The sequence below is a fragment of the Arachis stenosperma genome, chromosome 3 (genome assembly GCF_014773155.1).
Source record: "Arachis stenosperma cultivar V10309 chromosome 3, arast.V10309.gnm1.PFL2, whole genome shotgun sequence".
In the NCBI taxonomy this organism is placed as follows: domain Eukaryota; kingdom Viridiplantae; phylum Streptophyta; class Magnoliopsida; order Fabales; family Fabaceae; genus Arachis; species Arachis stenosperma.
The window spans coordinates 164,646,090-164,673,144 of NC_080379.1; the positions used below are offsets into that span (position 1 = coordinate 164,646,090).

The following is a 27,055-nucleotide window of genomic DNA, read 5'->3' on the forward strand; positions in this document are numbered from 1 at the left end:
TGAAATAATTAATTATAAAATGATTTTACATCTACACATGAAACAACTTAAAATTTTCAAAATATATTAAATTTTATTTTCAAAAAGAAAACATTTAAAAAAGAATGAAAAATAACAATAATAATAATAATAATTAAAACGAGAACATACAATGAGGGCGATCATGCATGCATGTGAGGCAAGAAAGTTAATTATAAACAAATACTTGGCCATACAATAATTTTTCTCCTGCACTACTGGTGGCTTATAATGATATACATTATCGCAGAATTGCATTTATATAATTATATATGACCATATGTAAAAGTAAAATATTAATTTTGGATAATATGTTCTTCTAAGATTAAAAAGTAACGGAATGGAAACATTATTACATATAATTAATAAGCTCCATATATAATAAGGAATTCAAGCAAACAAGTGGATACATCATGAGAAATTGATGGGTTGAATCAGTCTCGAACAGTCCCAATTTGATCTTTAAAGAAATGATGGTGGGTATGTGCAAGTTGCATTACCTACTACCTAGTACCTACACATAAGATCGATCAAGGACATATCACATATTAATAATAAAGTTGTTATATATAGAGTTGAAATCTTAGAAAACATGATTGTGAAGTAACAAAGTGTCAGGGATTTTGTTATTGTTCAATTATGGTTCATGTCACTATGCTAAGGATAGTAACATATCATCAACCATAATCTTTGGTATGGTGCTGCCGACATTGCATCATGCATGGGGGAAGGAATGAATTGAATGCAAAACATGAATGAATAAACTATACAGTGAAACATGCATGGAGAGATAGATAGGTAATGAAGATATAGAAATCGTTAATTTTAGGATTATTTTTATTAGTATACTGAATCTTCTTTTATAATTAGGTTTCTTTCCAAAATAAAATAATGATTGGCGGAAGCAGATTTTTACTCGACAAAATCAGCTACTATATCCTGCATCATGCAATCTCCGAGAGGGACTAAAGAAAATATGAAAAGAAAAAAAACACATTTGATCAACATATTCAAATTATAATTAACTTTATTTTTTTCAATTATACTGGCTAATGTGAAGGCATAAAATAATTTGATTAAACGATGAAATTGTTGGAAATAAGTAGTATGACCATAATCCAATCAATCACGTGTCAAATAATTTGTTATTGTTATTATATTAAAATGTTAATATAATAATGTTATTGATTAAAATTTAGAGATTTATCATTGTGATAATGATCATAATATTGAGAGATAAATCTTTTATAATTTAATCTAAATTGTTCTTGGTCATAGGATTATTAAAAAGGACATTAATAATCCGAAAAGATCAACATATATATAATGGTCTTCATTGGATGAAGATTAATAAATCTCATTTATTAAATTATACATATAGATGGTGCATATAGAGATATGACCATTGAACTGACTCACTCTAAGAATTTCTAATGGTTATAATTACCGTATATTTGTCAATAGGATATTCTCAAGATGAACATAGTAATAGAGTTTCCTTTAACCTGTGACTATCATAGTAATTAACAATGTATTTATTATACTTTGATTCTGGACACCTAATACTATAGGGTGCTAGTTGAATGGATATTGGGTATGATTTAAATACTTGTAGAATTAATGATTAATCAATAAGGAATCCGTCAACTCTCGTTAAAGAGTTTGAGCTCTATGATTATAATGACTGAGATGAATAAAACCTTGGTCAAGGGGATTGAATGAATGAAGAAATGAGTTTCTTAGGTCATTCACAGTTCATTATAATAATGGTAACAAGTTAGAGTTTGACAATTAAACCATACTCTAAGGGTTAACCAAGAGCTAGAAAGATGGAAGGAATTATATTTTGTTCTTCTGAGGTTCTTAGTAAAAATATATTACTTCATACTATCGGGTCGTTGAGGAGTGTTGCTAGACGCCAACTTTGATTAGTAAATTTAGTACGACTAATTTACTACCCGCTTAGTATTGAACCTATAGGGTCACACACTAACGAGTGTTCTAACCTTTGCTATAGAATTATTTAATTATTATTTTGATTTGATCAAATAAATAATTATATTAATTCAAATGAAATATTATTGTATTCTTTGCTAGCACCAAGAATATAATAATAGTATGATAATTGAGAACATTAAATGAGATTTGAGAATAATTAGTTATTCTATTTCTGAATTTGGATGAGATCCTAACTGATTCTGTTTTCAAATTGAGTTATGATATGATTCATAAAATTTGAACGATTCAAATTTGGAATTTCAAGATATGATTTAAATTTGAATTGAGAATCAAATTTAAAATCAATAATAAATCTCATACTATATATATGTACGTCAAGAGTACAGGAAAGCAACGAGAGAATAACAAGAGTTTTATTCCTTTATCTCTATACACATAAATGTATGTGAACCTAATTGTTGGAGAAGAATTTTATGGTGTGCAAAGAGTTGCAAAGAGGTTCTCAATTTAGATCAGATATCCATTGGTCAAAGAGTTGACAGCAAATATTAGTTTCGGTGTGGATACGCATAGAGTCTTCGTACAATCGAAGAATAAAGTTTTTGCTAAAGCGTCTAAAGGTATTTAGATCTGATCTACTGTATATTTATTATTGGAATAAAGTTTAAGCACAAAATAGATCTTTACGATTACTTTTTTTTCTTCCGCTGCGTGTTATGAACACATGGTAATCTTTCAGAAATAAAGTATTAATATAAAGCAACCAATTATTACCTATCAAGATTATAAATTAGAAAAATGATCATTTCACTCTTGTTTTTGGTAATATCACTCTTTATATTTTTTTTGAGTTATATATATGTATGTATTTATAAAAAAATGAGTAATATTATTAAAATAGAGGTAAGATTATCGTTTTCCTATAAATTATTCTCTTCTTACTGAAGATAATCATCAAGATGCTACCCATGCTCATGTATTACAAACATAAAATTTTTTAATAAAATATTTTTTTTGTCCAAAACATATAGAGTAGATGTCTATATTATTTTTAACGGGTTTTTTTAAATCATATTTGGGGGCTAAAATTTTTATATATAAATAATTTGAATGTGAAATACCAAAATATTTGATCATTTTAGTGTTCTACATGGTTGTGGTAATAGCACAAAATGTCATTGACGTTTTATAATATTTTTTTTTTTAATTATGAAAGAACAAAACGTCACTGACATTTTATAATAAAAAATATTATTTTAATTACTAAAACACAAAACGTCAACGACGTTTTATTAAAAAAATATTATTTTAATTGAAGAAACACAAAACGTCAGTGACGTTTTGTAGATGACCATAATAATGTTTAACACACAGTTTGGTTCATCATAAAAGATTTTATCCATACTAATACAATATTAAAAAGAAAAAATTCCATATTTGTATTTGGGCTCCAAATGTTTTCAAAAATAATTCAAAAATTTATCCTCACTTTTAATTCTTTCAAGAATACTAACACAAAATATATTTTCTCCAATACTACTTTTTTCTAGAGAAAAAACTTGGATTTATATAGTTATAGAAACTTAATGATGACACGGAGTGAATATATATATATATATAAATTTATTTGTTTCCCTTAACTATCTTTTAAATTTATTCACAACAATAATATCATAAAAATTTGTTAGAGGCAATATTTACCTTTTATGGCACAAGTTACTATCATTACTAATTTTTTATTGAGTTCAAAGTAGAATAAGATTTCACGAAAAGAACATTGATACGTGATTGGGAGTTTGGGACCAAAATGATGGTTTACCTACAAGGCTACAACATAAAGAACACCAATTTGTACGCGTTGCTTAACCCAAATACGCTGTAACAATATGCTTCTTGCAAGCTGCACCCGGGTTTAAATCCCAGCTGAGGCGGGATGTTGTTTAAAGAATCCATAATACCCATGTAGTGCGTGTGAGTGATCCTAGAATAAAGTGTGATCTCTCACTTTTAATTCTATAAGTAGGACCAAATATAAATAGGAGGACAGTGAGATAGAGACACAATATTGAATTATTGTATTTTATATTTATCCTGACAAAAAAACACAGAAATACTAACAAAAATACAATCTATTTTTTATTTTATTTTTTCATTATTCTTTTTAATTTTTTATAATTATATTTTTTATTATTATATTTTTCTTCCTAAATTTTTTGAATGAAAAAAAATAAGAATAAATTAAACTTTTACAATTTATTTTAGTTTATCACCAAACAAAATACAAGAATATTAATTTTTGTGTTTCTATCCTTTGTATCTTGTTCACATTGTTTTGTCATGTCTTGTTCCCAGAACCAAATACAGCCTACACAGATTGATTATTTTCTTTGCAGAATAACAACAGATATGCTTCATTTTAACTGAAAACCCTGTGGAACTCATCCACCTTACAAGGTTTATCTTTAAAATCTTCTAAATTAATTAGCCAACATAACGAGTAGAACAAGAACTTATCTTCCTCTTATAATTTTCACTGGCAATTTTTCTAAAGGATTGCCGTTTAATCCAAAAATGTCCGACGATATCCATTGTCAGGCGATGCGTATGATCTGTAATCCGATAGCAGCCTATTAGGATCAGCTATTTGAATTCAATTTCTCCAAGAGGATCTTGTTAAGGAGACCTGGATTTGCCTTGCCTTTAGATAATTTCATCACCTGCTTTGTGGACAAAGAGGTATAAAGATTACTTCATAGATGATGAGAAAAATAATATATGAATTGCTTCCAACTCCACAGGTTCATACCTGGCCAGCAAAATAACCTTGTAGTTTGGTTTTGCCACCGCGATATTGCTCTAACTGTTTCGGATTATCTGCAATCACTTTATCCACAATTTTTTCGATCTCGGCGGGATCTACTATCTGTCAATTTCCAAGCCTCATGAACATTACATTTTCTTTCTTAGCATCAAAATAGAGCACCAATATCACACTACTTTTAATTGAATTTCAATGATGCATGATTCTACAACTAACCTGAACCAAGTCTTTTTCCTCTATAATTCCCTTAACAGTTCCTCCCTTGGATAATAGCTCAAATAGTATCTGCAAATGCATGAACAAATTGTATGAACAAAGTATGATGGAAGCTTAGAACTTAGCTAAGCACCATTCGTTAGTGCCGAACCAAGCTATACCTCCTTGCCAATCTTGCCACTGATGACTCCATCTTTAATGGATGCTATCAACTCAAACAGCTCATCAGGTGTAAGCTTTATTTCATTTATGGTCAACTTTTCGTTTTTCATGAAGGCAGCAACATCACTCATAATCCAGTTGGCAACCAGCTTTGCATCTGCACCCTTTGCAACAGTAGCATCAAAAAAATCTGCAACCTAATAATCATTTCAGACAATAAAAATCTTGTTAGATCACTTGTATTAATAGTGTAATACAATTAATTGACATTTATTATTATTTATTTTAAAATATTAGAAAACAGCAGCAAACTCACATTTTTGTCATTAGCCAGGAAAAGAACATCTTGCATGCTTAAGCCCATGGTTTCATATCTTCTCCGCTTAATTTCTGGAAGCTCTGGTAAAGAACTTTGAATATCATCAACATATTCTTGAGAAAGTATTACTGCTGGCAAGTCGGGTTCTGGAAAATATCGATAATCAGCAAGCCCTTCCTTTTTCCTCATTGTAATTGTTTTCTAAACAGATAAAAAAAAGTAATCCACTTAAATGACTACAAAGGAATATAGTACTATCTTCTGCCTGCTAGATTGGAAAGAAAACTAAAACAAAATCAAAATACTAACTTGAGCGCCTTCTTCCCATAGACGAGTTTCCTGTACTATCCGATCTTCCTGGCCTTCTCTATGGAGTTGCACCTGTCTCGCAATTTCATAATCAATGGCTCTGCTCACGGACGAAAATGAGTTCAAATTCTTTATTTCAACCTGCCAGAACAATTTTTCAAATTATCTGCTAAAGCTGAAATAAATTGTCTTTTGCTCTTATTGCATTGAGAAAAGATATAGTCATTCTGTGAAACTTTATTTCTACCAAAAGCAAGGGTAGATGAACTTTGCTAAAGCGCTGCTACAAAAAAATATATATATATTTGACAAGTTTTTCCAACACACAAGACCTGCTTATAACAATATTATTCATAATTCTTTTAGCCTTCAGGTTAGTAAAAGCAAAAAATTCTATGCACTTAATTGTTGTCCAAATAAATAGTAATAACAATTTTAAAGTGACTAATATCCAACAAGCTTCATAATGATGAAACAAAGTGCCAATTCCAAAAATTCAGTAACAGACCTGCAAAAGGCCAATAGCTACATACCTTTGTCCCGAATTTTGATTGACCAATGGGTCGAATTGAGACATTGACATCACAACGAAGAGATCCTTCTTGCATATTGCCATTGCTCACTCCCAAATACCGAACCAATCTCTGTATTTCTGCTGCATACTCTGCTGCTTCAATACCAGTTCTCATATCAGGCTCAGAAACTATCTCAAGCAAAGGTACCCCTGCTCTATTTAGATCAACCTATCATGAAAACACTACCAACTTCAACACTCTCTTATCATGGATAATGGTTGTTGAGCATCTTTATGTGTGATCAAATAATGAAGTGTACACTACAAAAGCTATGAGGAATTGTCCAAATATAGATGTGTGAAATCATTTCCACATCCTAATAGTATGCAATTCAGCAAATAAAAACTACATATCAAGCACTGAAGTTAGAACAACTAAAGTTCCAAAAAAAGAAGAAAAAAGGATTTACCTGTGAGTAATTTTCGCCTTCTGTATGTAGGAGCTTGCCTGCATCCTCTTCCATGTGAACCCTTGTAATGCCAAACCTCCTGTGGCCCCCACCAAACTCCACTGGAATATCCACATCAAGAAAACCAGAAGTGGCAATTGGGACATCAAACTGAGAAATCTGATACCCTTTTGGAAGATCTGGGTAGAAATACTGCTTCCTATCAAACTTGGAATTCAAAGCAAGGTTGCAATTAAGGGCAAGACCCAACTTCACAGCAAACTCAATGACCTTAGAATTCAGCACAGGCAATGCACCGGGCAAACCCATGCAAATTGGGCAAATTGTGCTATTGGGATGGGAGCCATAATTGTAAGGGCAACCACAGAATGCTTTGGTGAGAGTTGAGAGCTGAACGTGAGTTTCAATCCCAATAACTGCTTCATAGTCTTTTGGGATTTTGTCAAGCTTTTTGGACTGTGTGCTCTGTGAAACTTTGGTTTGTTGCCTCTGTTGGGTCTCTGTTTGGGATTGTGAGGACTTTGTTGTGAAGCGGAAAACCCCATTTCTCCTTGTGATTAATGATGTTGGGTAAAGCATAAAGGAGTGAACTTGAAAGCTTCTGAAAATCGTGGAACCCATTTTAGGAATTAGCTGAGGAACAACCTTTACGAAACAAAACTAAATTTAGAAGCCACAAATTTTGTGGTGTTCTCAAAAGTGAAGAGATTGTGTATCCCGAATATGCATTTTGGTTGAAATAGGTTGATGCTGATTGCTGAGAGGGTAATGCTGCGTTCTTGGCCAACGACGACTGAGGAAAGAACATCAAAGCTGATAACCCCTTCAACGCATCGTTTCGTAACTTTTTCATTTCATATATTACAATATCAATAAAATTATTCCACTTTTTATCTTCTCTATTTTAGAACTCATATGATGTATGTAATTAGATAACAGTATGATAGTTATTTTTTATTTTTATGCAAGTTTGTGCAAATAATTATGTTTAATTTAGACGAATAAATTTAATAATATAAGATAAGATTAATGCATTAGAATTAAATTTTCAATTTTTATTATTTAGATGGATTAATCCTAATTATTCTAGCAGAGTAAAAAATAAGATACAACTCTGAAATTTAGAAAACAAAAATATTAGATGTCTAAGTCTTTTGAGTAGTCAAGTCTAATCAAATCGTTTAAAATAAAAATTTATTTGCACATCACTTCTTTCTCTTTTAATAATCATAGCTTCTTTTTGATGTTGTTTAATTTTTTTTTTTTATCCTCCTCATATTTAATGCACAATATATAAATTTAGTATATAGCATAAATAATTTTTGAAGACTACATGTTTAAAATATTGACACACATCCAATTAAATACGTATTATACATAAATTTTGGTGTACAACACAAAAATCTTATTGCATAACATATAATTTCTTATGTGTAACATAAAAAATTTTAGAAGATTATATACCTAGAATATTGACTAACAAAATACCTTCCCAACAAAAAATTGAACTATATATGCAAAGATTTGTGTGCTATATACAAATATATGTACTATGTGTGAAAATTTGTGTACTATTTCGATAAATTTGTGTTATATGCAAAATTTTGTGTGTTATACTTTAAAGATTTATGTGCTAATTAATAAATTTTTGTATTTTCCAACAAAAATCTGTGTTATAAAAACACAAAAAAAAGTAATAATATATGTACATATTTTTTTCGCTAGATTTTATGCCAACTTAATTGGATTTAGTTATAAAAAAATTTATATACGTGGCATCTCTTAAAAGTTCCGTTTCTTAGCAAATTATCTATTAACAATAGGGTCATCTTATTAGATAGTAATTAATTAAAAGTTTGACTAACTAGTAGAACAAAAATTGAAACATATTTCAAACAATATGATCAAATTTTTTAAAATTTTTCAAAAACTTAAAAAAATATATATATTTTACCTATATCGACAATAATGACAACTCTTGTTGGCATTAGGTTTTTAATGCTGCAAATTTTTTTTTAAATGTATTTACAATATAAAAAGCTTTTTCTTAATGTGTCATGTAATGTAAGAGGGGAAAAAAAGTGTGCTCATCATCTATGCTTAAATTGTGCGTGAAAATTCAATAGGAACAAATGCTTGTGGTTGGTAACTACACCACAACAGCGGTGGCAACAGATTAAATCTATGGATCACACACATTAACATAAACATGCATCCAAATTACATTGTTTTGGCGACATGATCATAGTGCCAAACTATACTTATTTTATAATCCAGGCAAAGGATATGTGTTACAAAATGATAATAATTAGGCAATGAAGCACTACATCCACTGAGAAGCTGCTGATTCTTTGAAAGCGCTGTAGACGTTTCCTGTGACCTGTACACAAGACCACAAGGGTAGAGCATCAGCTGATGAAGTTTCCATTGGAGTAATAATCTTACCCATTTGAGAGGAAACCCTTCAACAAAAGTGTTTGAAATACACTAGTTCCAAATAAAGGGGATTATTAGTATTTCTCTTAGAAGTAATGTGCCACAACCAAAATATTTGGGTGAAGAAAAGGTTGGCTTGATCACTGAATGAAATGCAAGCATTTGCATAAGCAAGATATAGAATCAGCAAATATTATTGTCAACTCGCATGAGCATATATCAAGAAGAAAGGAAGGGAGAAAACTAAATGACTGCAAAACTAACCTCTGAGACAGTAAAATCATGCAACTCAAGAAGACTGTAAGAGGTTCTGGATGTCTTTCTGTAAAAGGGAACATATACATAGAAAATTAGAAACTATTGACATGTAAAATTTCATGGTTCTGGATAGAGGGATTGAGTTAAAATTAAGTGTAAAAAGAGGATTTTAAAAGAGATGCACCAAAATATCTCTTACCTCAATTTTGAGAGGTGAGGTGGTTGGAGCATATCTTTCAACGACCTTACCATCTTTGCTTACCAAGAACTTTGTGAAGTTCCACTTGATGCCATCTCCAAATATTCCCCCTTTCTGATCCTTCAAATATTTATAAAGTGGTGCTGCATTCTTCCCATTGACTTCAACCTAGACAACAGTTAAAGTATTTTATGATTGGAAAAACAATGTTGTAAGGTCTTGATAAGTTCAGAAAGTACCTTATCAAAGATAGGAAACTCAGCTTTAAACTTTGTGCATACAACTTTCCGGATTTCTTCCTTATTTCCTGGTTCCTGTCCAGCAAACTGATTGCATGGAAATGCCAAGATTTCAAGCCCTGTACACAACATAGTGCTACAAAATTCACCACCTCATAAACAAAACATGACATGTATTCATTTCGGTAAAGTGATAAACCTTGATCCTTGTACTTCTTGTAGAGTACATTGAGTTCCTTGTAATTTGTTTGTGTCAAACCACTGCAGCGATTATTTAGAATAACAACAATGAATATTTAGGGTTCGGGATTTATCAAGAACAATAAGAGTCAATTGAGAGTATAAGAAATGAGTATGTTAGCAGTTACCACTGGGAGGCAACGTTGACAATGAGCAGAACCTTGCCAGTGTATTGATTCAAACTCACATCGTTACCATGGATGTCCTGCAAATTCAATTCAATTCAATTTTATTATACCACAGGCATACACAATCCTCGAAATCGAAAAACAGCATAGTGATTTGAGCAAAACCCTGGAAATTTAGAATTAGGGGAAGGTGACCTTGACAGTGAAATCGTAGATGGATTTGGAAGATTCTTGAGCCATGGAAGAGGGAGAAGGGTGCGAATGAGAATAGAGGAAGAAAGCGAGGGAGAGGAAAACAAGAGCACACAAGTTCCACGCAGTCAACAACTGCCGCATGCCAACGATCTCTGACGTGGAATGGGAATGGGAATCGGAATCTCTTTCACATTACCATATATTCGTTTTCCTTTCATTCTAAGATTAAGATCAGATCAAATCTAATGGCTACAATAAATCATCTATTTTTAAATATGAAAACTCATGTGCAGTCGACTTCAGTTGATAGTTGAGAGCCGTTAGATGAAAATTTAGTTAAATTAGTCAAACAATCTAACGACTCTCAGCTATCAACTTCACGTGAAGTCGACTGCACATGAATTTTCACCTTTTAAATTTCCTATTTCAAAAAGGGAAAGTACCAGGAGAATATTTGTACAATATACAATGAAAGTTTAGAGAGTATTAGAGATATAAGCATTGGTGAACTCTAAAATCAGTTGGTTATTCTAGATAGTAGGAATAATATTCATTTTGTAACTCAATGACAGGTAAATAACTTAATTAAGTTTCTTTTAAAAAATAATTTAAACAATAAATGACTATATTAAAAGTAACTTATAAATAAGTTATTTTGTATTTGAATTTTAAGTTCTAAAAATGTTTATTTTATAAAAATATAGTAAAAAGTAGTAGTATTAGAAGAGAAGTCATTTTTTAACTTCTTTATAAGCTCCTAAATAATTTCTTAGAAAGCTGCAATTTGGTTTTAAAAATTATATCAGACATTAATACTACTACTCTTCATCAGTCAAAAACTAAAAAAAGTTACTTTTGAAGCTTTCTAAACGGCCCTTAAATGATCTTGTCAATGTGCTATCGCTCGAATGACATAGTCTCCTTATACTCATTTAAGAAGTTGTTTGTTCGAGTCTCCATATATTCGATAAAAAAAATGATCCTATAAAATTCTTTACTGTATGCTTTAAAATTAAACTATTTTGTTATATATGTTCGGTGAATTTTTGTTTAATTATCCTAAATTGTTGTTTATAATCCTTGGTTAAATTATTAGTGAGTTAATACTTAATAGACATTAGCATATTTTGTTTATGCTATATTTTAAAAGTAATTAACTTGAGATTAGTCAAAGACAAGAAAATCCTTAATCTTGTAATTATAATTAGAGCATTTCTAATAAAGTATTTTTAGAGTGTCATTTTTAATATTTTTAAAAAGTAAATTGATTTAGAATTGAAATATGCACTAAAATTAATTTATGAAATAAAATTGATATCACTTTAGAGAAATGATATTACTTTGATAGAAAACTAATAAAATTTTGTCATTTGTATAATTATGTTGATGAAATAATTAAAAATAATATAAAATTATAATTGAATTAAGGAAATAGATCATCTCAATTGTTAAAAAAATTTGAGAGCGTAAAATGTAATCTTTAACCCTCCATTACTCTCTCTCATATTTATTGTTGGTCCCACTTATAAAATTAACAATAAGAGATCACACTTTACTTTTTCAATTATTACAAAAAATAGAAAGAATCTATTCTCTTAAATTAATACTAAACATTAGAGGAGCAAATTTTATTTTTAATTTCAAATCACTATTTATATCATATGATTCACAAATATCTTTGTAAAATCCAAAATAAAATAAAATTAAAACTAGCATTGGAAATCCTCTTATTGATCATTGAATTCAAATGTTAGAAAGATCAGGGAAGATGTCTTTCTCTTGCCCCATTTTGACCCTTATTTTCATGAATATCAAAATTCTATATACATATGTCTTTTCGATTGAAAAAAAAAATGAATTATACATTCTCGTTTCTTGAAAACAAAAAGAAAGAATGAAAAAAAAGAGAGTAAGAATCTAATGAAGCGTACATGGCATGGACCATGGAGTAACTATTCTAATGATTGAACCTATAAACTATTCTATGATATAAACATAATTGTTTGAAAAAATTTCCTTCCTTTTATGTTGTTTCATTCACCAGTGTTTAACAAAGAAAACTTAACCCATAAACGTATTTTACCCTTATCCAAGACCAATCTTGCTCCAGTGACCAACCAATGGCCAGGGCTATCTTGTGGCCCTTTACATAACTGTGACAATTCAACAAATTTCAGTAGCTTGTGTGTTTGCACTGGCACTGGAGGCCCTGTTGGAAACACACTTGAATCCACAACCACTGATGCTGGTTTTTTATGTTCTTTGTTACTTCCAGAAATAATTGATGTGCTTATTGCTGAGAATATCCCAGATTTCTGGGACAACCCTGAAGACCATTGTGTCCAATTTGATTTCACAACAACTGAATTAGACACCTTAGAGAACAGTAGCCTAAGATGAAGTACATTCCTTACTGAATCATGTTTCTTCACATGAAGTTGTGCCCCAGTGACAATAAATGCCACGTCCTCATTTCCAGTCCTCCATCTAGTGTTGTATTTCACTGGTGCTGTGCACACATGAGAGAATTTCTTGCTGTTGACTGCTTCATAGAAACGGTCATCGTTGACTTCTTCTGACCATATTGTTGTGTCCTCTATTTTCCCATCAAACATTATTGGAGTGTTTAAGAGGTGTTGCAGGTGTATGGCTAATCTGTTTCACCAAATAACATCATTATTGTCAACAATGTTAAACCACCATTATCTCTAGGGGTGTAATCGGTTCGGTTCGGTTCGGTTTTGGACCGAAAACCAACCGAACCGACCTGATTGGTTCTTCAAAGAGACCAATCGTTCGGTTGGCTGCAGTTTGAGCAACCGAACCGAACCAACAGCGGTTTGGTTCGGTCGGTTTTTTCGATTTTTTTATACCTACTTATCTGAATTTAAAATGCCATAAAATAAAATTTAAAACCTTCAATAAACTAGAAAAACAAGAATTTATCACATTTAAATTCAATACAAATTCAATTTAATTAAACATAAAACAAAGACAATTAAAAATGTCTAGCAAAACAATAAGGTTAAAGGGTAAATGTGTAAAAACAAGGTTTCTTAACCAATATTTCGGTTCGGTTCGGTTCGGTTCGATTTTTACTGAGCCAACCGAAAACCGAACCGAACCGATCGGTTTAATTCGAAAAAAACCAAAAAAACCGATTTTTTTGGTTTTTCTTTCGGTTGTTGTAAATTTCGGTTCGGTTTTGCGGTAAAATTCGGTCCGGTTCGGTAACTTACACCCCTAATTATCTCTATAATTATATATAGGTTAAATTACACAGTTAGTCCCTACACTTTCACTAAAATTGTAAATTGGTCCCTACAATTTAAAAGTTTGTAATTGAGTCTCTAAAAAGAATTAAAATTTGTAATTTAGTCTCCGTCGGTCAAAAAGTGTTTATTTAACATAATATTCTCAGAATATGCTAAAAATATTCTGTTAAAATAGAGAATATGCTGAGAATATTCTGTTAAATCAAACACTTTTTGAACGACAGGGACTAAATTGCAAATTTTAATTATCTTTAGAGACCCAATTATCAATTTTTAAAGTGTAATGACCAATTTACAGTTTCACTAAAAGTGTAGGTACCGTGTAATTTAACCTTATATATATTGCTAGTGTGGAAAGAACCTGTTGCACTTGATGCCCTCAAGAAACAAACGCATCCCTGTGATTGGTCTCTTACCCACTGTAACCTGTTATGTAATTAGGACTAGGAAACTTATTAGGCAGAAGAAGATGCATGGAATGTGAGTAGTTGAATGAATATAATGTACCTTAGCTGTGTTGACATAAAGCTTGGGACCCATCAAGTTGAAGGTGAGAGAAGGTGAAGGATTGGTTCTGTTTGTGAGTGGACCCAAAGGCAGATCATTGTGAATGGGAGCCCAAAGTTTGTGTGCTTGGAAGTCAAGAAAGTATGGCAAATCTGACATAGGAGGTTTATCTACATATTTCACATTAAAGTCTAATTAACTAAATTACCATCCATGATGACTTCAACTAAATGAAAACAAAAAACAAGGTTATTACATCTGAGGTAGAGGTTGATAGCATGTGAGAGGAAGCCTCTGCCAGGAGCACCTTTGAGAAGAGAAGTGATGGGAATGAAGTTGAAATGAACTGCATCTGGCTTCTCTGGAACTGTGAGAAGCCACTCACAATGGTTGCTCACTTGTGTGTCTCCTCCTCTCTTTGAACATATCACTGTTATTCCCTGCACACACAATTATTATTAAGTGGAAACTCAGGTGCAGTCGACTTTACGTGAAGTTGATATCTGAGAGCCGTTAGATGATTTGACACTGATTTAACTAAATTTTCATCTAACGACTCTTAGATATCAACTTTACGTGAAGTCGACTAATTATTATTATTATTATTACCATATAAAAAACCATATTCTATCTCAACAAAATTATATAACTAACTGAACTCAATTGGGACAACTTACATCCTTTGCACAAACCCATGTGGAGCTATTGAAGGCAACAACTTTGGGACCAAACACATCAAAAGCCTGTGGTGCCTGTATACATCACATTGAATAAGATTTAAGAAAGGTGTTTGTTATGATGCCTAAAAAGTATTGTCTAATTATTAAAATAGATAAAATAATTAATTTTAAATTTAAAAATATAAAAATTAAAAAATTTTAAATATTTTAAAATTACTATAAAAAGTAATTTAAGTAAAAGTTAGATATCAAACAAAAAGCACTATAGAATTGTCCGAAAAGATCAGGCATAAGAAGAGAAAGTAAAGTAAAAGTGTAAAAACCTTGTTCTTGTGATCTTTGGTTTTAGGAAGGAAATTGCAAGTGCCAGTGAATAACTGATCTCCAAGGTCATCCAAGTGCTTCCCCAGATCTGATGGCCCCAAATTGGAAGACACGTCTTGCTTCACAAGCACCAAATCTTTGCCACCAATGCTCAGCCCCACCAGGATGTGTGTCCCATATTTCTCAATGAATCTGTTTAAATTACTTAATTAATCAGGTTTACATACCAACCTTGCTTAAATATGTCTTATCAGTGATTACAGAGCAGAGCAATTCTCTGCTATGTTTTGTTGGAAGGAAAGAAATAGAAAGAAAAAAAATTGAGTGAATTTTTATTTTTCTTAGATGTGTTTGGATGAAAAGAAAATAAAAAGGAAAGAAATGTTATAAATATCCTTATATTATAAAATATATTAAAAAAATAAAAAGGCAATATTAGAAGTAGAGAGAGATTTAGTTTTCTCTCCATTTTCCTTCCTCTCCTATTTCTCTCCTCAACCAAACAAAAAAAAATAACTATTTTCTTTCCAATTTCTTTCCCTCTCTTTTCTTTTCTCCCATTTTCACCTCAAACAAACACAATGTAACAAATGGAGTTCTTCAGAAGACAGAATAATAATGCACGCAAATCATAGTTATTAATGATGCTATTAATTTTCTGCGTTTTTTTATTATTTTAGAATTTCATTCCAAAAAAATAAACAAATCCAAGTGCTTTGAGTTCAAATTGTGTAACACAAAATCATCAAATAAAAAATCATCAGAGAAAAAGGATAATTTAGTTAGCTTATGTAACACGTTATCTTTTAGAAAATTTCCAACATTATTGCAACGTTGATAACTCGATATCATTTGTTATTTTTAAAATGCATATAATTGACCTCTACTTGTCCAATAATATGAGAATGCGACCCATGAACAGCAGTGGTGGAAAAATAAAATATAAAAAATAAATCATACATCATACATTACATAGTCTATTGTCTATTTTTTCCGCTTACTTTCTAGTTAGCATCCTAGAAATTCAATAGACAGACGTGACATTGTTCTATGGTGAACACTTCTATGCAGTTGTTTTTATGAAAAATTCACAATTAAAAATTATTAAATTAAAATTTAGTTAGACTTATTAAATTATTTAATAATTCTAAAATATTAACTTCACAAAAAAAATAACTACTGTATGTGAGTTTTTATTTTGTTTTTTACTAAAAAGTTGAATTAACCATAAAATTGCCGACGATAATAAACATAAATAATGATTAATGACCTAGTTTGTTGAGAATTATTTAAGAGGAAGATGATCCTAAAAATAAAGGATAAGCATTGGTGAAAACTTGAAGTTCAATCAAATAATTATAGGGCATGTGGCGTTTTCTTTTATAAAGTAGTTGAAAACCATTGACGTTACAAGGCGTTTTGGGAAAGACGATGAGTACTGAATTGAAAGGATCAAAGGCTAAAAGTCAATTCAAACGTAGGATTGTTTGCTGGGATAGCATGCATTGCATGACAACTAATTGAGCTAGCTTCTCCGTATGAACCTCATTGCAATGCAATTCGAGCGGCACATTAAAATTAAAATAACGATAAATACAGAACATCATTATTCACATTCTCTGATCTCGTCTCCACTAATAATTTCTCTAATTTCCAAACCCTATAACTCATTGATGATGATTAATATAAGTGTGTTCTAAATCATCACGCGTAAAAGAAATTACCAGTTTGACGTAGAAAGCTTATGAAGTGAGGCAACTAATATTTCTTTAGCGAAATCATTACTACATATGTATTAGTAGTTTTTTTTAGGTTGTCCATGATATTTTCTGACTCGACAGATCAATAATTAATCTGTCTCTGAATTTTATTTAAGAGTTTGTTGTTAGTCAATAAATTACTGCATGCATAGATCGAGATTCGACCAATATTTACTTAAGCATATGAAAAAAAAACCATTCAAATAACCCAAATTTGGTACATACACAGAAGTTATGGAGTACCATTTTCGCACATTTTCTTCTCATTAATTCCTAGTATTGGTTTCACACCTAAATTCAATAACTAGTTTTATTTAAAGTGGTGGATGGAGTGCATTTCTCAATGGCAATAATGAGTCGTAGTTGACTAACGTATAAATATAGTAAACAATTCTCCTTAGGTAATTAATAGGAGTTTAACTAACAATAAGTTAATAAATATTTTTAAACTACACTCTATATTAATTAATTATCATTAATTAAAATTATTTAAATTTTATTTTTTAAAAATATAAAATTAATAATTATTAATTATCCTCGTTTAAAATTGACTGATTAAAAATTGTTTCAACTATCCTTTTTCTACAATAAAAGATGAAATGGACCACTTCTAATATATCAGTGTGTATGTGATGCGTGCTGATGCTACATACAAATAAGTATACTTATTTGACCTAGTTCGCTAATCACACTTAATTAACGTAATCTTTTTTATTTTCATAAACAGTAATATTATTTTACTTGGTTATTTTAAAAATGAAAAATTTGTTGATGAGTAAAAGATGACTGAAGCAAAAGAAAAAAAAAAACATTATTATTGTTGTTTTATAAATTAAATAAGTATAAAAACATATTCTGCACATTCTGTTTTGCTTTTGATATCTTTGTCCTGTCATTAGATTTTCATTTACAAAACAATAAATAAATAGAAAAGAAAAAGAGTAATGTCAATAAATTTCTCACGAAAGTTAGTTATGAACTTAATGGGTGAGATGTTCATAGATATTATATTGTTTTTTATTCGTATGGTTGATCTCGCAATTGCGTGCAAGTCAATTAGTCAATATATTGTGTGGCTCATTTTTAACAGAAATATTTGATGATTAATACTTTTATTTTATTTTTAAATAAATAGTAATCACTTTTTTTTACCATAAGATATTAGCTTATTAGTATTCCTCCATTTTTAATTAAAGAACTATATAATTTTTCAACTATTAGGTATATATTAAAATCAACTAATATAAAATAGATATTAAAATAAATAAATTAATATATATATTTATATTCAAATAATAATGATATTTTAGTAATTTATTTTAGTATATAAATAATATTTTTGATTATTTTTATAATGTATTAATGAAAAATTTATTTTGACTTATATCTCAAAGAAAGAAATAATATATATATCAATAATGTTAGGAATCAAGATGGTTTCAGTAAAAAATTAGCTAAATATTTTTGGATTAATCTAAAATTTCTAAGTGGATGGTGCTTATATTAGACATTAAGATATCTTTTCTTTGTAAATTGGATGGTTTTAAATTTGTTTTTTGATTTATTATGGTTTAGGCATTTGGAGAAAGAAGAGACGGAAACTAATTAATTAATTTTTGAGCATATCTCTCCTAATTTAAATCATAAATAAATAAAATTAATTACTATATTTATAATTAATTAAATTCTATTTTTGGCTTTCCATATATTTATGGGGAATTTTAGGTGCATTAATCGGAAAAATAAAGTGAGAGTACCTTGCAAGTGCAGGAGGATCCCAGGAAGAAGGAAGATGTTGAATGACTTGTTTGGATAGTTGAAGCGGGTATCGATCAATATGAACATTGAAGAGAATTATGAAATATCCATCAAGACCCAAATTCTTTGTGTTGGCTGCATCACTTGCCCACGAAGCTTCATCAAATCCAAACACTCTGTTGAAATACCCTGACGGAATTTTCCCATGTATTGAGCTCTTCTGGTTGAACAGCTCCGACATCTGATAATATATTAAAAGCTTAAAATGAGAATTCTTAACTAATTTAATATATTTAACTAAATTGTCATCTAAACGATTCTTAAATATTAACTTTATCTGCATACATGCTTCTTAAAGCTTAATACTTACCTGGGTGAAGGTAAGGATGTCGGACTGGTAACGAGTGCGGTCACCTTTGTCGCATTTGATGTCAACAGAGACATCCTTAATGGTTCCGAAACCAGGCACCCTGACATCTCTTCTCTCCGTTTCGTTCAGAACAACCATACGCTCTTCGCCTTTGCAGAACTTGAGTCTGAAATCTGAGGTCAAGTCAAACCCTTTTCCTAAGCTCCTGAATGCTTCCTCCACTATCTCCTCTTTTCCCATCATATATATCTCTCTCTCCCTTCCTTCTATTCCCTTTTTCAATGAAATTGATCAACTCATTCATTTATAGTGTAAAATGGAATTGACACAGCCACTTATTTTTTAACTTTCTAGGTTGTATCGTTTGTGCCATCATTTATTTTTCTTGGGGTTGACTGTGATACGTTAGGTTAATTGGAGAGTTTGAATTCCTGTTTGGTCATTCTGTTTTCTAAGTTTTTTTTTTAATTCCATTTCTTTCCGGTTGCTACGGAAACAAGGAAACATGGGACCCCATTCACACAGTGGGTTGGTAAGTACAATAAGCCAAAATACAAACAACAAAAATATTTATTTATTTATTTATTTACCATAATCTCGTTTTGTGAGGTTCAAATAAATTCATATCCAAATATCTTATTAAACCAATAGTAACTAGGATCGGACTTATGGCTAGATTAATGGCTCTTATCTCTAACAATATGAATCATTTTTAAAATATACTTAATTAAAATTAAATTATATTATTAAATGGAAACGGTTAAAAGAAAAATGACGTAAGCCACACGCACTCAGGATCAAGGAGTTGAAAGGGTCTCTAGCGGTAATAAATAAACAACTGTCGTTTTCAGAATTTGATAGCAAAACAAAATAAAGCATATGTTCATTTATTCATGGACCTCATGTTATAGTTTCAATTTGATTTGCTACATAAATTGCCTAAGTTATCAGGCACCGTTTTGGGTCTCAAACGTAGTGTGTGGGTGCTATGCGCATGGTCAAAAGTTATGACTTATGAGCATAGCAGTAGCAGAAGAAGGCGCAAAGTGACGAAAGCTGTGTTGTGAGTTAGAAAAACGACGTCAAGCTGACGCAACAAGTATTTGGGTTGGACTTGCCTAAATGGCAGGCCCATTTAGATTCTACCTGTGGTGGTGTTGATGAATGTCGGAATGAGAGTTGCAGAGAGAAGTAAGAGGGAATGCAAACATGTCTTGGGTGGCTATGCAGGTAAGGTGCTTGATGGATTGCCTGAGAGACGCAGAGGCATAGATAGTGTTAGCAAGGTTTTTGATAGAATGCCTGTCAGGGATGTTGTTTCTTGGAGCACTGTTATTGCCGGAAATGCTCAAAATGAAGCCCGATTCTCTATACTTTGTCAAGCATTCTCCCTATCTTTGCATAGCATGTTGATCTTATGAAAGGAAAGGAGATTCATAATGCTAGCAGAAACGGTCATTGGAAACAGCTTAATTGATATGTACGCAAAATGTACTCGCCTGGAAGACTAGCTTCGTTCCTTCTACCTCTTGCCCAAGAAAGACACTATTTTGTGGAACACTATCATTGCAGGCTCTGTGCAAAATAGTAAATTCGATCAGAGGCGCATGATATTCCGTCAAATGTTGAAGGACAAAGTCAAACCTATTGATGATTCCTTCTCCAGTGTAATACAAGCTTTGTGCCATTTGACTGCCCTCAGTTTGGGGAAACAGATCCATGGGTATATAATTAGAATTGGACTTGATAACAAATATATAGCGAGCTCTCGGATAACATGTATGCCTAATGTGGCCACATCAAGATGGCTAGATGTATTTTCAACAAAATAGAGGCGAATAACATGGTATCATGGACTGGCAGGACAGCCATCATCATGGGATGCGCTATGCATGGCCATGCTCTTGATGCTGTTTCCTTGTTTGAGCAGATGCTAATGGATGGAGTAGAGCCCGACTATGTAGCATTTATGGCTGTTCTGACAGCACGCAGTCACGCAGGGTTGGTAGATGAAGCTTGGAAGTTGGAAGTATTTAAACAGTACGGAAAAAGAGTTTGGTATTACTCCTGGCATGGACCACTATGTTGCTGTGGCAGACTTGCTTGGCAGAGCTGGAAGATTGGAGGAAGCCTATGACTTCAGCAAGTGTGTGGTTGACATTGTTGGCTGCTTCTAGGCTTCATAAGAATGTTGAATTAGCTGAGAAGGTTTTTGACAAGATAATATTGGTTGATCCTGAAAACATAGGTGCCAATACTTTGATGTCAAACATCTATTTTTCTGCTCGAGGATGGAAAGATGCTTCAAAGTTGAGAATCTACATGAGGAAAAGGGGTTTGAAGAAGACTCCAGCATGCAGCTGAATTGAAGTTGGAAACAAAGTCCATACTTTTACTGCTGGAGATAAATCACATCCATATTTTGACAAAATAAACTAAGGTTATGTTCTTGACAAGTGAGGCACTTCATGATGTTGATGAGGATCACCGACGTGACTTGTTACTCACCTACAGTGAGAGGCTAGCCATAGCATTTGGAATCATTAGCACTCTGGTACAACTATCCCCGTAATAAAGAATATTCGGGTTTGTGTGGACTGCCATGCAGCAATTAAGTTTATTGCAGCAATAGTTGGCAGAGAAATCATTTTCTGGGATAATAGCCGATTTCACCATTTTAAGAATGGATCTTGTTCATGTGGAGATTATTGGTAATATTAATGTAGCAACTATGATTGACAATCATGTGCATTGCGACCTTGCCAGCAATAAGGGAAGGGTAAGCTGCAGCACTGATAAACTGAGAGGTGGATTAAAATTCTAAGCAAGAGTTTGGCAAACACACACACTGAAATCAGGAATTGTTGATAACTTGTAATCCATTGTGTTCTTAAAACTTCGTTTTTCAGGAATTGCTGGATCAGCAAAACCACAATGGTGTTGTGGCATCTGTCAATTAATGTTATTTGAAGCTCTTCCTTTAGATCATTTTTCAGGTAATAAGTATAACTCATATTGTTTTCTTATGATTACAAATTAAAGTCCAATTACATCTCTGTTAAGTTTTACCCTGATAACTCAGTCAAATTTAACCTAACTTATGATCATCGGATATCACCCATTGCAATGTCAACCTTTCTTTTGTTCTTTAAAAACTATGCACCCCCCCCCCCCCCTCTTTTTTTTTTCTCTCCTTCTGTTGTCTTCCTCAGGTTTACAACGAAATTTCCAGTCATTAAATCACAGATGCCGTTAGAAATCCTAAAACAAAATACCATAGAAAGTACACGCAATACTAGAGACTTCTTACAAAGAACCTTAATGAGGAAGTCCTTAATGAAAAAAGATTCTTCTATACAAGAAAAGTTAAAAATTCTTCATCCACCATCTCTCTATCTTTATTCTATTTCTATTATTTTTAAATTCAAAGGTAAATATTTTCCTCCCTAAACTATGAAAAGAAATCTCCATTGTTTGAGCATTTTGCGGTGTAGGAATGTGCATGCAATGAATAAAGAAAATAATACTAATTAAGGAGTCAAAGTCCTTTGACGGTTGACCCATGCCTGAAGAAAACGAGTATAAGCATTTTCGTAGAGCTTTCATCTGCTGCCTTTTCTTTTGACTCATCGCTTTCTTTCGTCCCCTTCCTTTGAGAAAACTAGAATTTCAAGCTTTGCCAATAGCCATTGACAATGAATCCTGGCATGTATCGTATTATGACAAATAAGGCAACTTATATGATACAAATATGAAAAAGTGAAAACTCAGGTGCAGTCGACTTCACGTGAATTTGATAGCTGAAAGCCGTTAGATGAAAATTTAGTCAAATCAGTCAAATAATCTAACGGCTCTCAGTTATCAACTTCACGTGAAGTCGATTGCACCTGAGTTTTCACCATATGAAAATAACATGCATAATCGCAACCGTCGCAAGTCACAACACAAGCATCATATTGACATAGTCATTTTCCTTGTCAAAGTACTGATTTCAAGAGAAGAATTAATATCCAAAACAAACCAGTATCAAGTATCAACTGCACTAAAGGGCAACAAAAAACAGAGTTCACAATGCAAAAACAAATTATATTTACAAGTTCTCCTGATAATAGAAACAAACACTTGAGAGGAGAATTCCTACAGGATTCTCATTAACAAATGTAACAATATACACTGAATATTATCACAACCAAGAAAAAGCAAAAAAGCTCAAAAGTATGGAGAGCACAACTGAGGCTAAATAGTGCGTGACAAAGGAAAGAAAGCAAGGGCAATCTCAATACCTTGCACTACCATGCCTAGAGTAACACTTTTTGTTCCGAAACAGAAGCCAAACCATGCACCAATCTCACTATTTCAGCGGTATCATCAAGGTAGTACTTAGCCTTGCTTGGTTTTTTACCAACAGTACATGCAAATACTTCAGCCCTGGGTGTTGCCGAAGAACCAGCCATGGAAGTGGTGATTACTTCGAACATGTCTTCGTCCGACCGATCATCTCCTATACACAAAACAAAATCAGGTGACATTCCCTTCTCATGCATCATGGAAAGCAGCCGCTTCGCCACGAGCCCCTTGCTTACGCCCTGCACGTTTATACACATTAAATAGTCATTTCCCAAAGTTTGATACATATACATAAATTAATTCATTCAGGGAGACAAAATTGAAGTATGAACCATTACTGATACTGAATCTAACACCACCAATTCTATCAGTCTTAACCCGAAATTATTAGCTGATTGAAAACAAATATAACTTGCAAATTATACACACCTGTGGTATAACCTCAACATTGTTCTGTCCACTCTTGACTGTTACCGGTTCATTTGCAAGCACGCTTTCCAGATGATCAAGAAGTTCCTTAGCCTGGCATGATCCGAAATCAGGATCTGCATCCTCATAGCACCAAACAAGTGCAGTTTCCTTATCCTCAATGGTGGATCCATCAGTTGTTTCTGTATAAAGCTTCATTACAGGTTCTGCAATTTGTTTCCAACTACAGTCTATAGCAGGCCCACAGGTTTCCCATTCTGCATCTCTTTTCAATCTAAAACAATAAACCATACAAACCAACATCAGCCGCGAGAAAAATAACAAATCTTTAGAAATGTTATAACTTATAGGTCCAAAAATGTTACCTTAGAAAGTAACCATGCTCAGCAGCAATTACAAGACTCTCACAAGGAGAAAACCATTCTGCAAGCCTCTTTCGGCTTCTAGCACTGACGAGAAACACCATGTTGTCCTTATCCCTACACAAACTGTTAAGCATCTTAATGGAGTTACTTGTTGGGCTCTTATCAATGGATGCCTGAGGTATCAATGTACCATCATAATCAAGAAGTATCGCCCGAGTTGTCGTCCTCTTGTAAGCCGAAACTATGTGCTCCATTGAGAGCTTCCTGAAGTTTGGATCAAGTGCCACAACTCTAAAACTCAATCCAAAGCCAATCCCCCACCACCTTCGCCGTACATGATCACCACAAGTCCTTTCCAAATCTTGCAAGAAGCTGCGCGCCCAGTAACCTACATCATGAGTACTAACATATCTATAATGCTTCTCATGCCGAAGCTGCTTCTCTGAATCAGCCATTTCAAGGGCAGAGTCCATTGCATCTGCCACAGCATCAATGTTCCAAGGGTTCACTCTGATTGCGCCACTCAAAGATGGCGAACAACCAATGAACTCAGACACAACCAGCATGCTTTTCTTTGGAGAGGAAGCTACTCCCAAAACTTTGTCCAACCCATCATTCCCTTGACGACTGATTATGTATTCATATGGTATGAGATTCATTCCATCCCTCACTGCAGTCACCAAACAACACTCAGCAACAACATAGTATGCAACTCTCTCATAAAACCTCAGTGGCTCTTCAATAAGAATAACAGGATCATACCCTGGCTTCCCAAAGGTTTCGTTGATTCGTTTCGCGGTAGCCTTCGTCTCGGCCTGCACTTCCTTCACATCCTTCCCTCTTCCCCTTGCAGGGTTGGCTATCTGAACCAACACAACCTTTCCTTGCCACTCAGGGTGCTGAATCAGGAGCTGCTCCATTGCCAATAGCTTCAAACTTATTCCCTTAAAGATGTCCATGTCATCAACACCAAGTAACATTATCTTGCCTTCATCAGTAAACTGTGTAATAAGCTCAGAAACTTTCTCTTCAGTCTTGGACATGCTTAAAACTGATTGAAGCTGTCCCAAGTGAATCCCAACGGGAAGAATCTTGATACTAACAGTTCTACCATAATACTCAATCCCAATATAACCCCTTTTGGACTCATAGGTTAGACCAAGCATCCTACCACAACATGAGAGAAAATGCCTTGCATAGTCAAAGGTGTGGAATCCAATCAAATCTGAATTCAAAAGTGCTCTCAGGAGTTCTTCCCTAATAGGCAATGTCTTGTATATTTCCGATGAAGGAAATGGACTATGTAGGAAAAACCCAAGTTTGACTCTGTTGAATCTCTTCCTCAAGAAAGTTGGCAACACCATGAGATGATAATCATGTATCCAGACATAATCATCCTCAGGGTTAATAACTTCCATAATCCTATCTGCAAAGATTTTATTGACAGATACATAAGCCTGCCACAGTGACCTATTGAACCTGCCTCCAAGGTCTGGTGACAACGGCAGCATGTAATGGAACAGTGGCCATAACTGTTGCTTGCAGAAGCCATGGTAGTACCTGGTGAAGAGATCAGGAGGGAGAAAAGTAGGGACACACTTGAAAGTCTCAAGAAGTATCTGAGAAACCTCATCTTGTTCATTTGGATGCACTTCCTCTTTGAGGCAACCAACATAGATAACCTCAGTGTCATCATCACCTAAGCCATCTTTGAGTTGAAGGAGAAGTGAATTGTCATCCCAAGTGAAGAGCCAGTTCCTGTTACCATCTGGCTTTCTCTGAACCCTTATAGGAAGCTGATTAGCCACAATGATGATCCTATCACGGTGGACAGAGGAAGAAGAGGGGTCAGAGCACACACTGTCAGCAGGGTCATCATCAACATCGGATATCAAACCAGCCACAGTCATAATCCGAGGGATTCTCCTGTTCATGGTCCCAAATGATGGAGACTCACCGGATGCCAGCTCCAGTAGATTTGAATAAGATCTTGACACCATTTTCTTTTGTTTGTTGACAAATAAAGACAGCAGTTAGAAGAATGGTTTGAACATGTTTCTATACCCACATAGCAACTGGATTACTGATGAAAGAAAAAGAAATGTTTGGAACCTGGCAGTGAAGCAAGGGAGGGAGAAAGAGATGGGAAACAGCTAAGAGAGGAAAACAGCAAGGAAACGAAACAATATTCACTTACTTGCTAGTTGCTACCCACCTACCTAGCTTAGCTACTCACTAACACAACACATACTCCTCCTCCACAGTCCACACTACTCTTTCTCTTTCTCAACTTCTCACAATTCTTTATCCATATTCATACTCTTATTCATCTACTCTAGTATTCTAATTTCCGTATTTTTTAAACAAAATACGGACAATGTACATTTATAAATACAATTCCAAGTTCTCGTTTTCTTTGTGGAATACAATTTCAATATTTATGAAGACGCTCCGCACATTTTCTTTTATTTTCTTTGTATCTATATCTATAATTAAATATATTCTTCAGGTTGCATCCATACGAAATGTTCGATGTTAGAGAGGGGTTTTCTTATTGTTGTCATGAGAAGAAATAATAATAGAATTAAAATTTTTAAAGAAAAAATCTAGTTTTCATGGTGATTGGGCGACACGTGGCAAATCTTTTGGACAACACGCGTTTATCGTTGGACGGAAAGGACAAGAGGTACCAACGAGGCGGCATTATCAGGATTAGTATTAAATAATTAATATATAACCAATTGTCAATTGTCGCGG

At 32.9% G+C, this 27,055-nt stretch overlaps 4 protein-coding genes and 1 pseudogene across 5 annotated transcripts; 1 reads left to right on the top strand and 4 right to left on the bottom strand.

Annotated features, from left to right (window-relative positions):
* Positions 1-4,252: 4,252 nt before the first annotated feature.
* LOC130966971 (glutamyl-tRNA(Gln) amidotransferase subunit B, chloroplastic/mitochondrial) lies at positions 4,253-7,612 on the bottom strand. The gene is made up of 8 exons (XM_057891793.1): positions 6,789-7,612; positions 6,338-6,547; positions 5,805-5,945; positions 5,493-5,696; positions 5,176-5,373; positions 5,015-5,083; positions 4,784-4,900; positions 4,253-4,694 (listed from the first exon to the last, which is right to left on the bottom strand). The coding sequence occupies exons 1-8, from the start codon at positions 7,407-7,409 to the stop codon at positions 4,614-4,616; spliced, it is 1,641 nt and encodes a 546-aa protein (XP_057747776.1). The 5' UTR covers positions 7,410-7,612; the 3' UTR covers positions 4,253-4,613.
* Positions 7,613-8,911: 1,299 nt separating this feature from the next.
* LOC130966483 (probable glutathione peroxidase 2) lies at positions 8,912-10,708 on the bottom strand. Its single transcript, XM_057891295.1, has 7 exons — positions 10,484-10,708; positions 10,289-10,365; positions 10,120-10,181; positions 9,921-10,039; positions 9,682-9,849; positions 9,489-9,546; positions 8,912-9,168 (listed from the first exon to the last, which is right to left on the bottom strand). Exons 1-6 carry the CDS (start codon positions 10,622-10,624, stop codon positions 9,514-9,516), a joined length of 600 nt encoding a protein of 199 aa, XP_057747278.1. The 5' UTR covers positions 10,625-10,708; the 3' UTR covers positions 8,912-9,168; positions 9,489-9,513.
* A 1,502-nt stretch (positions 10,709-12,210) lies between these two features.
* On the bottom strand, positions 12,211-19,636 carry LOC130969081 (MACPF domain-containing protein At1g14780). Its single transcript, XM_057894661.1, has 8 exons — positions 19,158-19,636; positions 18,787-19,028; positions 15,269-15,461; positions 14,943-15,017; positions 14,522-14,705; positions 14,266-14,435; positions 14,120-14,184; positions 12,211-13,138 (listed from the first exon to the last, which is right to left on the bottom strand). The coding sequence occupies exons 1-8, from the start codon at positions 19,398-19,400 to the stop codon at positions 12,517-12,519; spliced, it is 1,794 nt and encodes a 597-aa protein (XP_057750644.1). The 5' UTR covers positions 19,401-19,636; the 3' UTR covers positions 12,211-12,516.
* Positions 19,637-20,044: 408 nt separating this feature from the next.
* On the top strand, positions 20,045-22,174 carry LOC130970178 (putative pentatricopeptide repeat-containing protein At3g23330; annotated as a pseudogene).
* A 231-nt stretch (positions 22,175-22,405) lies between these two features.
* LOC130968735 (alpha,alpha-trehalose-phosphate synthase [UDP-forming] 6) lies at positions 22,406-26,758 on the bottom strand. Of its 2 annotated transcripts, XM_057894171.1 has the most exons (4): positions 24,299-26,758; positions 23,934-24,207; positions 23,441-23,743; positions 22,406-22,859 (listed from the first exon to the last, which is right to left on the bottom strand). In XM_057894171.1, exons 1-3 carry the CDS (start codon positions 26,296-26,298, stop codon positions 23,456-23,458), a joined length of 2,562 nt encoding a protein of 853 aa, XP_057750154.1. In that variant the 5' UTR covers positions 26,299-26,758; the 3' UTR covers positions 22,406-22,859; positions 23,441-23,455. The 2 variants fall into 2 exon arrangements, with proteins under 2 accessions (XP_057750154.1, XP_057750153.1); XM_057894170.1 differs by lacking the exon at positions 22,406-22,859 and having other exon boundaries at positions 23,069-23,743.
* Positions 26,759-27,055: the final 297 nt, after the last annotated feature.

Excerpts from the sequence above, each read along its gene's own strand:
- LOC130966971 (XM_057891793.1), bottom strand. The coding sequence starts at position 7,409 with ATGGGTTCCACGATTTTCAGAAGCTTTCAAGTTCACTCCTTTATGCTT. Across the intron at positions 5,946-6,337 it reads AATCAAAATTCGGGACAAAG|GTTGAAATAAAGAATTTGAA; the intron begins GTATGTAGCTAT and ends TTGTTCTGGCAG. Across the intron at positions 4,901-5,014 it reads AGGAAAAAGACTTGGTTCAG|ATAGTAGATCCCGCCGAGAT; the intron begins GTTAGTTGTAGA and ends GGAAATTGACAG.
- LOC130966483 (XM_057891295.1), bottom strand. The coding sequence starts at position 10,624 with ATGCGGCAGTTGTTGACTGCGTGGAACTTGTGTGCTCTTGTTTTCCTC. Across the intron at positions 10,040-10,119 it reads CAAGAAGTACAAGGATCAAG|GGCTTGAAATCTTGGCATTT; the intron begins GTTTATCACTTT and ends TGTTGTGTACAG. Across the intron at positions 9,547-9,681 it reads CCTCACCTCTCAAAATTGAG|AAAGACATCCAGAACCTCTT; the intron begins GTAAGAGATATT and ends TCCCTTTTACAG.
- LOC130969081 (XM_057894661.1), bottom strand. The coding sequence starts at position 19,400 with ATGATGGGAAAAGAGGAGATAGTGGAGGAAGCATTCAGGAGCTTAGGA. Across the intron at positions 14,436-14,521 it reads TATCAACCTCTACCTCAGAT|ATAAACCTCCTATGTCAGAT; the intron begins GTAATAACCTTG and ends TGAAATATGTAG. Across the intron at positions 14,185-14,265 it reads TTTATGTCAACACAGCTAAG|GTTACAGTGGGTAAGAGACC; the intron begins GTACATTATATT and ends ATTACATAACAG.
- LOC130968735 (XM_057894171.1), bottom strand. The coding sequence starts at position 26,298 with ATGGTGTCAAGATCTTATTCAAATCTACTGGAGCTGGCATCCGGTGAG. Across the intron at positions 24,208-24,298 it reads GAGCATGGTTACTTTCTAAG|ATTGAAAAGAGATGCAGAAT; the intron begins GTAACATTTTTG and ends TTATTGTTTTAG. Across the intron at positions 23,744-23,933 it reads ATGTTGAGGTTATACCACAG|GGCGTAAGCAAGGGGCTCGT; the intron begins GTGTGTATAATT and ends ATAAACGTGCAG.